Consider the following 19445-nt stretch of genomic DNA (forward strand, 5'->3'; position numbering starts at 1 on the left):
TCTATAAGATGCGAAATGCAGAATTTCATGTATCAAATGGGAGGTACGATTTTTTCGTGTACTGATTATAACGGTGTCGAGATGAAGTTTGCTCCTTTAGAGAAAAATACTTCAACCATTTTATTACTGTTCTCAAAAGATAGTCAACCATTGTGCCAAGGTCTAGTCGTTTGACAAGTAAACAATAAAACAATGAAAATTCTTAATGGCCTATTCTCAACACAGAAAATTCTTAAAAGTGTTAAGTTTAATGTCAAAAGAACTCAGTCTATAAAAATTGACAGCTGTAGTAAATTAGAGAAAAACACCCCACATAATAATCAAACAAAACACACCATGCAATAATCAAACAAAACACACCATGCAATAATCAAACGTCATATGGCACATCGGTATTCTAATTTATTTCGCTAATTAACTTGATTCTCAAATTGACTCAAATTGATAAACTAAACAATGGTGTAGTAGTTGTCTGGGTTGAGAGCACTAGGTCCTCCAGTTTCGACTCTTACCACTGCTGGGGCTTGGTCACATTCCTGGGTTATCATCTGAAACATCCCGGTAAACAAGACGTTGTATCAAAGAATCGCATTATAGGTATCCCGAGTTTCATTACACTGAACCGTGAAGCACTTTACTAAACGTGTTAAGGGTCAAAAGACACCAGCCTGATATCATCGAGTTATTTCGTACCAAACACTAATATACAATTCATCTAGTGTTATGCACCCTGCCTCTAGCTTGGAAGCCTTGTTTTTTTTCTTTGGTGGCGTGAACACAATATCAATTACACAGCTGAAGCCGCGGTTAATTGAGGAGACAGTTTATTCATATAAGTTAAATAATAACAAAACTAATAAGAAGACTTAGTTTTACTTTAATACTTAATACAAATCAGCACCCCGCATCATGTATAAAACATGGCTTAATAGCAATAAGTTTGCATATGCGATATTATCATAATCTTTACCAAGATATGTTTAGTTCACACAACCTTGAATCCGTTTGGAAGGCACTCTATGAAGACACCGGCACTTCCCCCGGTGAGTGGGTAAGATCCGTTGGAAAACATGGCGACAGGTGTGTATTCAGGTATAGATAAGCAATCGGAGGTCACCTTTGCAAACAGAAAACACGGACAAGTGGTACAGGTGTCTTTAACAAATGCAAGTTATTATGTAAATTTAAAAGTTATATTAACACTATATGTTCCACTTCGTTATTTGGAAGAGGATTTAAATGTGGTAAATATAATATTGTTATACATTTCAACTATTATTTACCATAAGCATTATTTTTGGCGTTTAGCCATTTAATTTAAAAAAAAAGAACTTCAAAAAGTAAAATATGATTTTTCCTGTGTACTTATTGTTTGCTCTACGTTTTCAGCCGATTAGGGTTGCTATATTCTTAAAATGTTAAGTTTCTTTTTCGTGTAAATTCGTTACTTATCGCCGAAGACTCTTCGTGATTAAGTAAATTGCTGTAACTGCGCATGCGCAAATAGCCACGCCTACTGTTTTCATATGCAAAGGCGCAATTTCAGTGTCACCGCTGATTAAAATGGCGTCACAAAATCAAGCAGTGTTTGACATGTCGTTTTAACTGGCACATGGCTTAATTTAAACGATGATTTTGGAGGGGCTAATACTTATTCAATGAGAATTTATTAAGCAATGTGTTCTTAAATAAGAAACCATGGTCGCTTCACTGCGCTCCGCTCCCTTACTTCTTAACGAAGAAATTACTTATAACTCTAACCTTCACCTTATGGTTGTTTACGCTTCTTCATTTGGAATTATACATTTCATATTATGCAAATACTGATAATTCTTCGATTACCATGATGACGTCACTGTATAGATGCCGCCATTCTATATTTCGTCACATATAACTATGACGTCATATTTATCTAAATCCGATTTATGATTGTTGTGGTGGACTGTTTGAGATGCTATCAAACTGGAGTACTGACTTGTTTTCCTTGTCCCCATGTAGCCGTACTCTTTATGTGGCAACCATGAATAATAAACGCGTCCGGGCCTGTCTGAGTTCTACTGGACGCGCACAGGTTTCCCGATGAATGGGAAACAACATTGTTGTGCGCTATACCGTTGATGACAACATACTGGTCGCAGTGTAGAAAACCTATTTTAGAGAACAAGTAAGAATTGTGGGTGTTTTATGCCATGTGTTTGATTTTCCAACTGAAGGAGCGCTATTTGCCTTATTATCTGTACAGCAACACATTGATTAAGAGATCAAAATACAATGTCAGAATTAAGTCCAAATAATGTGATATCACATTGCAATATACATAGACATTTTAATTGTATACATTAAGATCATTCAAATGAATTAAACATTTTTTCTTGGGGCGTTTATTTTAATGTAAAAAAAATCATGTATACCAATTGTAATTGTTTGAGGAATATGTGTTGTAGTTGCAGTTGTCGAGCTTGTTGAGGCAGGTGTAGTTGTTGTTGTGGTGGTAGACGTGGTCGTGGTACTACTTGTGGTCGCTGGTAGATAGAAGAATTGTGAAATAATTGTAGACTTAAGATATAATGAAAACTTTCTTTAAGAATTAACAACAATGATTTTAAAATAAACAAAATATTTTTGTTGTCATAAATTGATGTTATTCCTCGTCATTTCACCGAACTTCTAAAAATGCAAAGCTTTATAGTGCAGACTTTTAATGTTATATTATAGTTCGTAAATGATATAATGAAAGTATTGCACTTTGCGTATTGTACGCGAGCTATTTTTCATTGAACTTAATCATTAAATATAGAATATAAGAATATGCTTTCTACATTTTGTCATCAAGTTAAACCAATTACTAACTGTGCCTAATAAGGAAACTGTTGTGGTAGTATATGTACATGTAGATTCTGAAGATACTCACTATGTTCACAAAACGATCCTGTTGTGTATGTCGGACAATGACACTGAAAACCACGGTCATCCATCGTATTGCTGCAGGTTCCTCCATTGTAACATCTCTCACTTAAACCACAATAGTCTGAATATAGAAGCAATTGGGATCTTAAATCACGAAGAGTTTAAACACAAGACCAATACTCTTAATGTTAGACCGATCAAGCATGTGGAATTGTGGTTTAAGATCAAGAACCCAAAACTATTGTTCAATACCAAAAAAAAGGTTTAAAACCACAAAACCTAAAGAAAGGTTCAGGACGGAATTTAAAATAAAACACAAGATCAAGAAATCAGGGTTCAAAACCTACCATCCTCCCCCCCCCCCCCCCATAAAAAATAATAATAATAACATAAAATGTTCAATACAAGACCCATAAATATGGTTCATAACCAATATATCAAACATATAAAAAATATTATGTATAATTCAAGGCTAGGGAAAAAGGAAAAAAAGCATCTTGTAGTTTAAGACAACGACCACACAAATAGTGTATTAAGAAACTTCACATAGAAGAAGAACTCTAATTTATTATTGGTTATTTCTCAATTCTTCTTGAATGTAAATATTTATTGGCACCATTAATCACATTTAATTTCACTATTTTGGATGTCTCGATGTTTTAGCTTTATGTTTTGAAATAAATATACTTGTTAAACCAAAATAAAAATATAGTTAAAGACCTTGCAACTAGTAAAGGAACATGACATTTACGTACCATAGTATTGGCAATGTTCTCCCCAAAAATTGCCATTGCAGACACACTTTCCAGTATCCAAATGGCACTGTCCATTTCCAGAACATGTTTCTCCTAGCATACACGGCGATGGCGACATTGGCCAAAAACCACTGGTTCCTGCTATTAATAGAAACGTAAAAAAATAATGTCTGTTCCATTTAGAACGAATCGCTAACCTGTTGTTTTTTCTTAAACATTAAAAATGATGTTAATCTGCATTACATTTTGTCTGACAGATGACAAAACAATAAAACGTAAATCCACACTAATTATTGCACGAATGAAAACATATAAGTATAAACAATATTTATGATATTTATATGACACGAGTATGACGACTGAAATATCTTGATAAAGTGGTGTATGTCAAACTACATGGTAAATAGTGTTAAACATTTATGAGCTTCCGGTCCACGAACACTTAGTCAGACTAATTGAATAAAACTAGTGATTATCCATTTTGACATCAAAATGTTATGTTGAGTAAACAAACGATGAATGCAGTGAAAACTACAGGCAAGCTCAGTAGTAAACAAAGCATACATAATATTTGTTTGGAGGGACAATGTGTGGGGCCCAAAAATTACTGAACGAGATACACAAACTTACAAACAACACAAACAGACACCACATGAATGGGATAATCGCCTTTGAAAAGTCAGTGAAACACTTGATCACTGGAACACGAGTAGTTAACTTTGTTGTTTAGACTAGTGTGCATGCGCATGCCCGGACCGGGCATCGCACATACTGTCTGACATATGTAACTCAGTTCCCTGTCATTCGTTTGTGAAGTGAATCATTAAAAGAACCTTCTATGCCATCTACACAATTAAAACGGGTGTCATGAAATTCTATTTCCAATATAACATTGTTGACCCGTATTACCCGGTTGACAGGTAAAGTTGTAAAATGGATATGCAGGGGCATTCACACGCATTTCATATGCTGTGTATTGGCTTAGATGTTTAAATATGGCACCTATATATGAGACAAATTACATACTATTTGGTATTACGCAAAAGCATAGCGATATAATTATTCAAAAATGTTAAACCCGTGCTTTTATTTACTAGTAGCAAGTGGACTTCTATTCAATACACTCTGTTCATGGTATCCGCCATATTGGTTGGATAGTGGATACTGGGACGCCAGGCTGTTGATTATGTTCGGATAATGAATATATTGCATGCTTATACTTAACTTCATTTGAAATTAACTTATTGATTTTTAAAAAAAATCGGCCCGGTTCCAATTTACGAAAATTGCCTTATGTACGATAAATTGATTCGGGTTTAAACAACAGCACGAATTTCTAAAAGCAATGCAAATTGTGAGATTTATATGTATTTGAATCTTGCATTTTGACTTGTAACGCTTCAAGGTTAAAAATGTTAAATGACAGTACATTGATATCACCTTGACAATATTTACTGTGCTTTGTTAATAAGTGTATGTTTAACCCGATGTTGATGAATTCCTCGACTTATATTATAATGTTATTAATTAGGTGATTTCATATTGGCCTAGTTATTCGAAAGGACGAAGGCAAATACAGCTGACAAGGACAAATAACTTGGCCAATATGAAATCACCTAATTAATAAGTATTTTATTAATTAACTATTACCATTTTAGTTAAAAACATTCTTATAACGTACCTTTAGTTCACATTAAAGCCGATTTTATCCCTTATTAATTCATGGTGTCTGCTTTTCTAGACTTGACTTTGCTGATTTTGACATGCATCCTTATAGTGACATTGCACATACTTATGAATAAAGCACTGTAAGGAAGCATGTCTTTTCGTCTTAATTGTGTAAATCGTTTGCCAACACATCAAATGTTTCACCTTCGTCGTCTAGTCCAAATAATTGTACGTTTACGGATTTGTTTACGTTTTTTGATATGGCAAATCCTTCACGTACAAATTGTTCAGTATCAAAAGTGGGTAGTTATTCCGATCGGGATTCCGGGTTAAAGCATTTAACATCTAAAAAATATCATAAAAACAAGAAATATTACCAGATTATGTTATTTTATATCAGTTCCATACATTAAAATGTCATATCCTACAGATAATTATGTGTTTGACGTGTTTTTTTCTCATTCTTTGCTGTCAAAACATAGCGATATATACATGAAGGGCACCTGCAAGGCTTCAGGGCACAATTTTTAAACAATCGGAACATTTCGGCCATGGCCGAGTTGTTACGATTGTATTTACGAGGTCTATCTCGAAGCTTGTCGGAGGTGGCCGAGTTATTACGATTGGGTCGAGTTGTTCCGCTTGGCATAATTGTTGTCTGTGTCAGTCAACATTCGTTTTATTGGAAAGGTAAATCATGTGTTTTAATGCATTAAATGCTTGTTTTGTGCAAAATAACTTTTCACTTACATGGTAAAATATGAATATAAACTTTTATGATCAATATAAACCATAAAATACTTCACTTAATACAATTTCAATATTTTTCAAAACACCCCCGGTTTTTGCACAAACCCGTTTAGACGTTAGGGATTGGAAGAATCCCGTATAACACGTCTTTAATTTTAGACTTCTTCGTCGTCCATTTTGTCGGCATACAAAATCATAATAGTCGTAAAATCCACCAACGGGTTAAATACAACTGTTATATCAAACCGTACAAAGTGGTTCAATCGTTCAGCGTATTTCTCATATTAGGCGAGTTCCGACAACCAATGAAAATGGCTCATTACTCAAATCCTATATTAGGCGAGTTTTGTAGCCAATCAAAGCGGAGTAAACTCATATTAGGCGAGTTTTGTCGATATTGGCCGAGTTTGGTCGATATAGATCGAGTTCTGGCATATATTGTCTTCAATTGTCTTGTATTGGTACGGCAATAGTCTCTGTATCTCGTCAAATACGTAATAGTTGATTAATAATAGTTGATTAGATGATAAATGCTGGGGTATTTACTATTGGTAAGATTTCTAGTTCCTAAATTCCTAGCCGACTTTCGGGTATATAATCATCAACTTTAGATGCGATCACTTTTGATAACTTACGATCAGAAACACACAATGACTATGTTAAGAAGAGCATTTAACCATTATTGGCTTTGCCATTATTTTTTAGCATTAGTAATGGAACAGTAGTAAATACTATGCCGTGTTATTGTAAATGGCGCTACTGCTGTTATTAAGACACAAAAAATGCTGTTTGTACTGAAAGTACCTGATATCAATTGTAATAAACTGAAATAAGTGACTTTGTTGTTCATTGTTCCACATTAGACGCCATCCTGACGGAGACTTAAAGAAAGCCAGATGTGTACCACCGGTAACAGAGCAAGTGTAAATGAAACAGAGCAAATGTAAATGAAACAGAGCAAGTGTAAATGAAACAGAGCAAGTGTAAATGAATGCCGACGTAGCAATAAATGAACGGCTGTTCATGAATGCAGACCTGTCAACAAGCAATGTGGACTTTCGTACCCTAAATGGCGAGTTGATTGCTGACAAAACAAACCAATAATCAAAATATTTATCTGTCATGTTACATTATGACCTATTATATCCTGAACGGCATTTACAGTAACAGAGCGAGTGGCCATGAAAGCCGAACAAGTGAACCAATAAACGAAAGGCTTACATTGAATATAGCAATGTGGTCCGGAAAACCCGGAATGGCATTTACAGTAAGAGTGAGAAGGGTCATTAACGCAGGTACCTCCAAACGGGTTGCAATAACAACCTGAAAGTTCAAAGTAGATATGTTTCAAATTATTATGGACAATTATATTGAAGCAATGCGTTCAGTTTATTTGAAAGAAGCGTTACGTTTCGTTCTGGTATTTTCAATTTAACGTTCATCGTGATAGCATACACATTTGAATAATACAATAAAAATATATAGGATACTACTTTAATGCAATAGGTAGTTGGCTTTTTCCTCACTATTCAACGTAATACGTTTTCAAGAAAATACTGTTTGAAGGAATGTTTTGCCAATGGGCGTTGTTAGTGTTGCTTATTACATAACTACCAAATCAAAAATATTAAATGAGTTTCTTTCAACTACCATACGTAACATTTTATAAAAACAATTTTAAGATATACAATAACTGTTTAGTATCATGGGATACATCACCATGAGGGATGCCGTTTACGCCAACGCCTTGGCCTCCGAATGACATAAAACCGCCACCGCCTGTATTTGCCACGGCGTAAGCGTTTGCATTGATGTATTCACCATCGCCGTAATACAGAAAACGTCTGAAACTGCGTGCACAGACACTAACGTGACACAGGGAGAGTAACGCCAACAAAATCACACCTGCAACAAATGTACTAATCCTGCAGCAAAGTGTATAACACTTTGATAAATTATCAACTGGCTATCGATCATTTTTTACCATTTGAATTATTGTGTTGGTTAAATGAAATAAAGTAATAAATATCTAACTAGTTTCAATTGAAAAACACACTTGTTTTCTTTCTTTTACCAACCCAAAAATTTAACCAATGAACCCAACCCCTGATTCCACTGCTGGGTTCCGCGAACATATTTTTAAGCATTCAGACTCAACGTTTGAAAGGCTTTAAGAACATCACAAATCACACAGCCTTTTCCACCAGTTCAAATAAATATTAAATTAAAACATGTTGGAGCGAACGTCTGGGAACGGTCAGTAAAATGTATGTTGTTTCATTATAAGAGAAAAACAAGTGTAAAAAACGATCGAAAATAATACTAATTAGTGTCATTAATTAATATATTGTAACTCTGAGAATATAGAAAAAATCTGCTTACTAGTTTTCATGGCGAGTAAGGACATATTCCACCAATGTGCCAGAGCTTCAGGTTGAATGCGTTGTAAAGATATTATCGTTTAATATGCATCTCTATTTAGACATGCTTATCTAAACTATTCTAGCTATTCTGATTAAATTAAGAATTTTGCAGACACAAGGTTTAAATTCATATATATGTTTCGGCCGATGTTAGGCTGTCATATAGTTGTAAGAAAACTAAGTCTAATTACAGGGTATGCGCGTGTATACTTTCGTCTTAAGAAGCTCTACTGCTTCTACCGCAACTTTCATATGATGTGAATTTTAGTTGTGTGGTTTTCAAATGTTATTTTGGGATCTTGCTTACGGGCTTTATGCGCAGATAAAGCTTGTATAATCATACACACAAACTATGTATTAAAATAAAGCGATATTGTTAAATAAGTTACTGCACGTCCATTTGAAACGCTTCCAGCCATTAGACCTACTACATTACGAAGATAAGATAACTCTTGAATTCATATTGTTAACGCTAGGGCTCATTACAGTTGTAAAAAAAGTGATACAAAAGATATTGTTTTCATACAAAATGTATAAGTACGGACATAATGATGCACATGATTATTGCATCAACTAATGCACATTCCTTTCGGAATCGAATAGTAGTAGTATCGTTGTTATATTTCTTGAAACCATCTTAAAGTGGAAGACATTAGAAGATCCTAACATACAAAATGACGTGTTTATTGCTCAATTTAACAAATAACTTAAGCTCAAATCGATGACTTGTTAATTTACACTCGGATGTCTTATCAAATCGTTTGCGATTTATTAAACAAAAAAGATTTGTTTGGCCTGAAGTCTGACGTAATTTAAGACAAACTGACAAGGCAACGAACATTAGTGACTGATAACTACAGCAGGTCTATTTGACAGATTTAACATGCTCGGTTTTGTGGCTGGAAAAAATGATTTACCTGTTTAACTTTACTATTAAGTCAAGGAAAATAATGCTTCCAACCCATGCATAGTCATATTATATTTATACTGCTAAAGCCGGGATGGCTATATTAATAAACCTGGACTTGTTATACTTTTAACCAGGGAAAGTCATTCGTCTAAACAAGGTACAGCTATTCAATACTTCTTAAGCAGGAATTGTTAGCTACTAAACCATGAATAGTTAAAATACTTATATATGGATTTTTATACTACTTAACTAGGGATAGCTTTATTTCTTAAATTTAAAAATGTAATGCTATACCAGAGATATATATACATATAAGACTAAACCAGAGCTATTTACTATTCTAAATAATGAATGTAAATACTACTTACAAAGGATATTCATACTACTGTATATGATATACTAACACTTCTAAACCTTGGATAGATATAACACTAATCAGGAATAGTAAAACCTTAAACCAGGGATAGATCCGCTTCTAAACCCGGGATAGTTATAATACTAAACTATGAATGTTAATTCTTCAGATCCATGGGCAGTTTTACTTCTAAACCAAGGATAAATGTAATACTAGACCCAGTATGTTCATACTACAGCTTCATGGGTATATTTACTACTTAATCAGGGAAACTATACTTAGTGATACAAAACTATGGACTATAATACTACTTATTCATGGGCAGATGTACTACTTAACCAGGGACAGTTGTAATATTATTCTATAAATTATGACACTTCTAGGGCATGGGAAGCTTTACTTCTAAGCCAAGAATAGTTGTAAGACTGAACTATGAATTATTATACTACTGATCCATGGGCAGCTTTACAACTTAACAATGCATAATTGTAAAACTAAACTATGGATGTTAATACCACAAGTCCGTGTGACAGCTTAACTATTGAACCAGGGATAGGGTATAATGGATGAATACTTCTCGTATTACTCTAAGTTGTGAAGTGAGGCCTTAACTGAAGGAAGGCCGCTTGGTGTTTGTAATCATCTATTGAAAATACATCTGGAAATGCTATGCAATCTTGTTATCGTTATATGTTTCCAACCATGTTATTTAATAATATGATTTTATTGATGTTTAGGTAAGTATCATTTCTATATAGTGTAAACCAAGTTTACTAGCAGGATTTCCCTTTGAGTCTAAATATTCCGATAAAGTGAACAAAAATATTGAAAATTAGTATGTATTGTCAAACCCGTGCAATCTGATTTACAGTAGGCCAACTCACTTTGATACCTAAATGTAGACTATGCCCCACACATTTATCGTTGCTGCCAGTCCATTATGCTAGGAAAGGAAATAATGCATACAGTCGCCACAAATATCCGTCACTTAATGGCAGTCTAATACTTTTTGAATGAAAGGAATGTTTACAATTATTCACAAATGTTTCGTAACTTACTACCAGTCAACTACGCTCGGAAAAAGGAAGCTATACAATTCTTCACAACAAAATTATAATAATTTACTGGCTGTCCGTGTCCCTCGGAAAATGGAAGCGGCATTTATCTGTAAGATGAAAATTGGTTTTGCACGCAAATATTTTTTATCTGTGTTGCATATGCCATGGCTGTTTTGCAATTAAACACTATATTCCTGCGTTATCTAAGGGAACAGTGGTTTTATTAGCTCGTCAATTTGTGCCGATAATTCAGCTGCTTCATCTATTCCTACGGGATTATTTGCTACAAGAAAACAAAAATATGCTCTATTTCTACATTCAGAAATTGTTAAGTTGAGCATAACACTTATTTCGGTCCTGATAATTACTCTTCTGATATGTACTTTAAACCCGTTACATAAAAGTAATGTCATCAACAGTAGAGCCGACAATGGACGAAAAATGTGTGGTATACATTGGCGTCTCAAACGAAAGTCTTAATATATATAAGTTGTGATTTTCTTAATTTTCATTCCCTTCAACACAATCTTGAAAATAAATTATAATAAAAACAATATTACAAGCTAGTAGTTTTCTGTTTGTAAGAGGTAAGAAGACACGTCTACACACTAGTATTCCGCACAATCCATTTAAAGATGCACTATAACTGCCAAAAATGATGTACCACAATTGATACAAAAACGGATGAATAAATATCGAAAACAGTCGGGGGTTTTATGAAGGATATCGTTTTAATTTGAAAGAAAGGTGCAGCAAACACGGTATTTCTACCTGATGAGACAATAGATGATCATTGTATTTAATACACGGTAACAATCTAGTAATCAATAATTAATATTTTCCAGAAATGCATTATTTACTAAGAAGTTAAGAGTTTATCACTCAAAATATATATTTGTTAAACATGTACATATATTGATTTCAAATAGCAGTGTCACTTTAATCCAACAATGTTTAGTTTTTCTTCAAAGTCAGGTTTTTTATCCATTTTTATTTCATTGTTTATGCTCATTGCAACAATTCTAAGATAACGTATATACTTATTATTCTAAATTATCTGTATATACCATACGTTCAATTATTTATAATTCAGTACATTTTCTCTTTTCTACTTGCTCGTGTACTCATTATACCACCCGACCCACTTGAACAAGCCATTTTTTTCCGTTAACATTTTAGATTCAAATTCAAAGGTAAAAGTATTGGTAAGAGATGGTGAAAAAAATATTCAAACTATGCAATGTCTCGCTCTCGTTCCTTGCAATGTTTCATTTTAGTTGTTCGCAGTGACCCGATGCCAACTTAACATATTTTTTTTTATTTTTGTCTGGTCCGTTTTGAGAATCCAATTTATCGATGTTGATTCATGAAAACAGAGCTACGCTGAATAAAGACTTTTTGTCAGTGTGGTCAACTGAGCACAATTATCATTACTGTCAATGACCGGCTTTGATCAAACCCAGACTGTTGTTTTTATTTAAACTTTGATCCCATTTTTATTGCGTTTATGGTGTATAAATGCAGTCAGGAAATCGAGCAAATTCCATACACGCAAGAAAAAATGCGATTAATACTTATTATAACTTTTTGTATTTATTATTCATTACGACTTTAAATCAGCAGTATCTATGTATTTGCTAAGGAATACCAAAAAAAATCCATATGTTCTTGCACTGTTATTTTTTTTTTCATTAAACTTTGACAAGAACGATGTTCAATTAATTAAGGGATTTTAAAACAAAACTCGGACTCTCATACAGAACTCAAAACGAGCAATTCAAAAACAGCAAATGATCCTGAATGTTAGAATGATATGACCTCTTATATAAATTGAATAAAAACATTGGTGTTCAAGTCATTCACTAGTGATTGAAAAGGTTCGGCACTTTCAATATACAGCGTGGATTTAGATGTTGCCCTTATTGTTTGTCTAAAATGTATATATCATTGAAGACATATTTCACATGTTCATGATTTGCCTATTTTTCAAGTTTTCGAAACGAATATTTTAAATCAAATGGATACCAGTAATCCCTACTGAAGCAATATTCTACAGAATTATGTCAGAATACTCAAAACACTGTATTGTACGGATTGCAAAGTTCATTTGCAACGCTTTTGAAACAAGTAAAATGTTGTTGTTGTTTTTTAAATTTTACAATGACAGGTAAAAGGATATGTTTTACCATAATTTTGTTTTATTTACCACAGCCGGTCTTTGATGTTCGCACCTTATTTTTATATCGTATGCAGCTGAATGCAATATCAATGTTCACGCGTTTTTTATCTATATAACTTATATTAAAACGTTCGTGAAATGATTTTGCTAGAATATATATAGTATTTGATCATAAAGGTTTTTGTTAAGTCTTATGTTGCTACATGGCTGATTTTAGAAACAAAAACAACAATAGTTGTTATTTTCCGATTTTGACAGGCCTGGTGAGGATTACAGTCGCGAACTATACCTAATACACCGAAAAAAAAATGATTTTGATTTTCTGAGAATTTGTTATGTCTGGAATACCTCTGAGCCCTATGATGTTTACAATTTTCTGCTCAAAGTTCGGGATAAAGATACTATTTTTTGTTTGTATAAATCCCTGTTGTTAAAAGGCAAAACATTAAAAGGTTCATGACTAAGTTTTCCTTGAATTCCTGATAATTTAATCTGCCCTACCTCCAGGACCAATAGAAATGGAATAATGAGAACCAGTAAATACGTCATCAGCGTAGAGGCGATTTTTCAGCCAAATCAATTTCAATTTCCGAGTCCTTTTCCAAGCAATGAAAATAAGTGGTCCAATATGACATAGGTAAATATTTACAGTGGTTCTTCTTTTGAAAAAGAATACATTTTGCCATTTGAGTTGTAAGCTTTACGATTGGTACGCCATGCCTTTTTACAAATGTCCGTCGCGTTTATCTTGTGATACTTGTTCTTTTGGTAGAAATGTAATCAGTATTTTAAACTCATTTAAAGAAACCACTGCTATAAGTGACAAAACGTTTTGCTCATTACGACAACTTGAATTTATGATATTTTTTAAATTTGGTTTCACATTTAAGAGGTTTCTTAATTCAAATGCTTTAGAAATATACACACTTTCATTTTTCAAATTAGCTTCATTTTCGATATTAAATTTATGCATATTTGGACGTTGTCTATAATACCTAGGTTCTGTTCTGTCGCAGCTATTTTAAGGAAGATATTATCATTTTGTAACCAGAAATAGAATTTAGTCCACAATTGCTCATTATTCTATTAGATATCTTAGTAATTCTTATTTGACAATATATCATCAAGAACCGACAAAACATTTTTGATAAGGTAGGCTTGTTTATTTAATGCGAAAAAAGGTAACAATAAGAATATATGATTTACTTCTTTGCATTTATACATTTTATTTATTTGCCTACCCAACCTACTACCTTTGCACAGTGGAGGGCTTTTACGATGTGTCTCTGTATCTCCGATATGAGATTTTATAAACTCATTGACTGTGTATGTTATATTCTGAGCGCTGCAAGATCTGTTATTACTTGGCCAAAGTGTTGAATAACATGTGATGACTTAAGGATTATGTTCCGAATAAAATACAAAACTGTTTATATATTCAAGGAACCAAATTATGTCGTTTAAAGTCAGTATATATTTATAGATTGAAACATTGTTTCCAATTCACTCTAACACATTATTGAACAATAAAATAAAAACAATCTTACAATTTGCAGTATTCCGTTTGTGAGATGTTAAGCACACATATGTTGCACAATTAACTGTATTCACTCATGTTCAAATGGGAAATTGTTCAGTCTATTTTGTTTTTAAATGTTTTACAAGTCGTTTGTACATATCATTGTCAACTACACGTTAGGGCAAATCTTTGAAACTTTGATAGGTACATAGCCATGGTAAGTGTGAAGTCTAAAGATAAAAGCGTAAATTTATAGTTCGCTTTGATGGTTTCATGTTAAGTATAACTTAAGTAATGTACATATATCACAATGAGTATCAAACTTTTCTTGACTCACAAGGTTTAAACACCGATGCTGTTATCGCACAAGTTTTGTATCTTGTCAGCAACGTCAACTATTAAAGAACATTTGTTATAGTTAATATCACTATTTGGGAGTAGTAAAATTTCTCAAAAACAGACATATTGTATCCATGATGCAAACTCGACGCCTTTTGATGTAGAAATGACAACGGTAGCACTTTACAAGCTAATTATTCATTATTTGCCGAGCAATTGGCGCTTAATTGTGTTTTCACAATATTGTTGTCTAGCACAATACACGTCATTTAAGCTTTCTAAAAGTGGTCAGATTTTCTATATTTATGCATTTTTAGCATCCACTGAAGCCCTTGTTGTCATTAACACAACATTATTAGCCGTCCTGTCTGGACAAAAAACCTATTACAAGAAGATAAATTCAATTACGGGACAAGTGGTGGATTAAATGCACTCAACATATTACGTTTAATAGCTTCGGTGGATGCTTAAAAGTTCCCCTTTCTCAGCATAGTGTCTTCATCATTATTGCCCGAAGATGGAAAATCAAAACCAGCAAATGCAATCTCAAATTCCATTGTTTCCATTGTATGTCGAGTCCATTTCCACCCAAAGCAATAGTTGTTCCTTTGAGATATGTGTAAATATGTGCAAAGATGTTTTCCATACAATAAATATAAAGGCGCATTTACGTTGTAAGGCTTATGGGCGGCACAGGAAACTTATACTTTTAAAGGCTTTTACTTTGTATAAAAGAGAACGGAATTTCACTCGAAATGACAAACAACATCTTGCAAAACCTGACAATTGTTGCCAAGTCTTCTTTAATATAAAGGCGTCTCGAATAACTGATATCAAGTTCATTTTTAAGTCTCAACTTTTTCGAAGTAAGGACTCACAGCGAAAGCGAACGAAATAGATGTTTTTGCATATGTCTTGTATTATTTATTGCTTTAATATGGTTAGTTATAATCCACTTTGTTACAGATCAGATTCCAATATCACGCTAATGCATTCAGTAATACTCGTATTTTAATCAATAACAAACTGAGTGATAAACCTTTAACTACTTACTAAATAATGCATTTATGGGAAGTATCAACGACTGATAACAACGTTATAAATGTGCATTTAATAGCTGAAAACGCACACATATTAAATGGCTGGTGTATCCTAAAAGATTTACCGAGATTAACGAGCGTCTCCGTAAAGGTGTTTTGGTGATATCGTAAATACCCTTGACCTCACTTTGCATACTAATGAGATAGCGCTAATATCATATTTGATGCAACAATATTGCTTTAATGAAAAACCACAAGACAACGAGAAGTGAACATGAACTGTTGACTCCTTCGGACACTTTCGAATGCGATTCACTTCGAACCAACTGAATAGTCACGAAAGTCAACGTAATATTTGGAAATAACAACGGAAATTTTACTTTTAATATAAACTCGTGAAAACAATAAAACTACAAAAAACATATTTAATACCGACGATTCTGGCGATGCATTCATGTGTTTATTTTAGCGTTTTATTAATTTCGTGGTTGCTGTCGTTTCGTTCTGTGATTTCCGGTTGACATATATTATGTAAACCTATCATTTTTCGAACACGATCGGATGATGGCGGGCGATTTGAAAGGACCTCATTTAATAAGGTGGAAATAAGGTGTTTTTGCACCTTTCTCTCACATTAAACACGGTATTTTTCGCTAATAAAAAACATCATTGGTTTTGATATGAATTCATCATGTTCGGTAAACACTTGTATTAACTGTGGTACTGCTTAATTCCGAGTAAGAGTGCATCTTCAATAAAATCTCAACCCAAAAACTGAACTTATTGGCCTATATATGCAAAGTATTATGCAATAGTTTAACTCTTTTTACAGCGTATTTTCTTATTAAATGTATGTATAATATTTCAAAGAAATAAGAGAATATATATTTAAGAAACATTACACACCACTGAGGGTCATATGACATTATTAGGACCGGCCAGTCAGCCCCCGAAGGTGTATATGGACCGAGGCGTTAGCAACAAACAAACAATCCTCGTGCACGGCGGTTTTTTAATGCGAATTGCATGCGTTTTCCGGTCTCTATTTATAGTAACATGACCGAACCATTTAAAAATAGGGCTCAAAACACCAGGTTTTTCTTGTTTACAAAATTAAAATACGTTTGTTGGGAAAATGCTTTTGGTAAAATCAAGATGTAGCACCAACTAACACTTGCTGCAATTTGTGTCAGTGAAACCTCCAGTATATTCGAGAAAAAGGTCGAGTTCCGTAAATTTATGACGTAATAAATGCTTCTTCCCCTTGCATTTGAAATCGTCCAAATCCTTTGTATATAAACAAAAGAACAGCTTTGCGAGAATGCTTATTTGCGCTGTGTCACATCCCGTTCACTGTGTATAGATAGCTCAGTGGTTAAGCGGGCTGGACCAGTAATGTACCTCTGAATCGTTCTGTGTAAGTTCAAGTCCGCTCGGTATCACCATTTTTTTGTTTACTTTTTTATTTTGTTTTTGTTGACATTTTTGGTAGATGAAGTTTCTTTTAGCCTTACCAAGTTCAAAAGATGTCCACACAAACAAGACCCGTCATATGCATGTGTGCGAAAATTACACCATCGGCAAAGAACACGCAAAAGTATCGACTGAGATATATAAAATGACGACTCTGCCATTTCGTTTACATAATTTCCGTTTATCTACAGGACGTAAAAATATATGCTCCTATGGGTTACAATGTATACAAGAAAGTTTTATTTCATAGAAAACTTGTTCATGTCCAAGCTTTTTTAGGGGCATCCTGGACCATGCATGCGGTTGCCTTAGATTACATAAAAACTATCGTGTTCTAATGAAAACTTACATGCTACAAAAAAATCGAATAACAGAAACACTGTCTTTCGTCGAAACTTAATTCAGATAGTCAGTTAATGTTTATGCTTTGCATTCTTCCTATATCAGCACCCATTTTTATGAATTACAGAGCAAGCGAATGCTAACATTATGAAAACAAATATTGCAGCGCATATTTAAAGAGAAATGAATGTTTTCTTGTTCGTCCATTAACATTCTTAAAGTATTTCACTATGTGGACCGCAGATGTTTTTGATACGCGTATTTATGAATTCTACTCCTAGAAAAATAATTGTAAACAAATATAACTAGGATAAAATCACATTTACTATGGGTATCCAGGGTCCATTTAACTGTAATACTTTATTTATTGAAATACACGAATACTAAATAAACATTTTGTCCTACACGGGTTCGGTTAAAGAGATCATGGGAACAATGCTTGTGCCTTTTAGCATGTTCACTGTAAGATTTCAAAAACCAACAGAAAATGCCTTATCATTTAAGTGTATTTCTTTAAAACAGAAGATTAGACTTCTTGATTGAAACAGATTTTCAGACTTTCAACAAATAATAACAAGAGCTGTCACAGACACAGCGCACTCGACTATTCCGCCGCTTTTCGGTGTATGGATTGAAAAGCTTTGGCGAAACATGCATAGATTAGATTTCAGTGCAATACATGATGTTGTACAATAACTTTAACGTAAATTCTAAGTCGAAAAGGAGGCATAATTTTGTCAAAATGCTTGATAGAGTTACCTCCTCCTGTGTACAGGTTGGGGGCATGATGGTGAACAAGTGTGCAAAGTTTCAAAGCCAGATGTCAATGGACTTCGAATATATTTGAGGTGGTACGCAAACTTTAACGTAAATTCTAACTAAAAAAAGGGCATGATTTTGTCAAAATGCTTGATAGAGTTACCTCCTCCTGTGTACAGGTTGGGGGCATGATGGTCAACAAGTGTGCAAGGTTTCAAAGCCATATGTCAATGGACTTTGAACATAATTGAGGTGGTACACAAACTCTTACAAAAACTTTAACGTAAGTGTTTACACCGACGCCGACGCCGACGCTCGGGTGACTAGGATAGCTCTTTATTCTTCGAATAGTCGAGCTAAAAAACCAAGCGAGCAAAATGAAACATAGCTTTTTTGATTGTGTTGCCAATATCAGCAGAGGAAACAAACTCCAGTGCTTGTAAAGCTGCATCCCGCCAACCTGACTCCTTCTTCTTCTTCTGCAAGACAATAATCACCATCCATAACATATTTAACCCTTGAACCCTCCCTAACTGTAAGCATTTTACTCATCACTATTATCATGATCTTTTTACCAATATATATATATGAATAAGTTTTCAAGACCTATTCTTACCTTATTCAGTCCCGCCATAAGCCATCGCCTCATTGGTGGTTTGTCATCAGTAGCCAACTCCATTACAAGGGGCATCTTTTCGAGTGGATGGTTGGACACCTCCGGTACAATCGACGATAAAACATTTAAACAAAAGCAGCACCACATGTTCCCATATAAAGTGTATATATATATTTAAACCCAGTACAATAATAATACAAAAACATATTAAACATATGAATAAAAGTGCATATAAACTACTATTATCCAAAAGAATAAAAAAAATCAGGTTTTCTTAAGCCTTACCATGTGATGAATATACTATTAATAACATTCAATCTAAAAAAACGAAGCCCAGTCCAATATACAATAC

General features: G+C 33.8%; 1 protein-coding gene across 1 annotated transcript; it reads right to left on the minus strand.

Annotated features, from left to right (window-relative positions):
* Window positions 1-382: 382 nt before the first annotated feature.
* Window positions 383-19168, minus strand: LOC128240944 (uncharacterized). Its single transcript, XM_052957933.1, is given in 8 exon segments — window positions 383-548; window positions 995-1117; window positions 1976-2148; window positions 2412-2522; window positions 2912-3028; window positions 3972-4030; window positions 18862-18956; window positions 19094-19168. Coding segments are annotated over 8 exon segments (852 nt in total). The 3' UTR covers window positions 383-449.
* Window positions 19169-19445: the final 277 nt, after the last annotated feature.

This window comes from Mya arenaria, chromosome 7 (genome assembly GCF_026914265.1).
Source record: "Mya arenaria isolate MELC-2E11 chromosome 7, ASM2691426v1".
NCBI lineage: Eukaryota > Metazoa > Mollusca > Bivalvia > Myida > Myidae > Mya > Mya arenaria.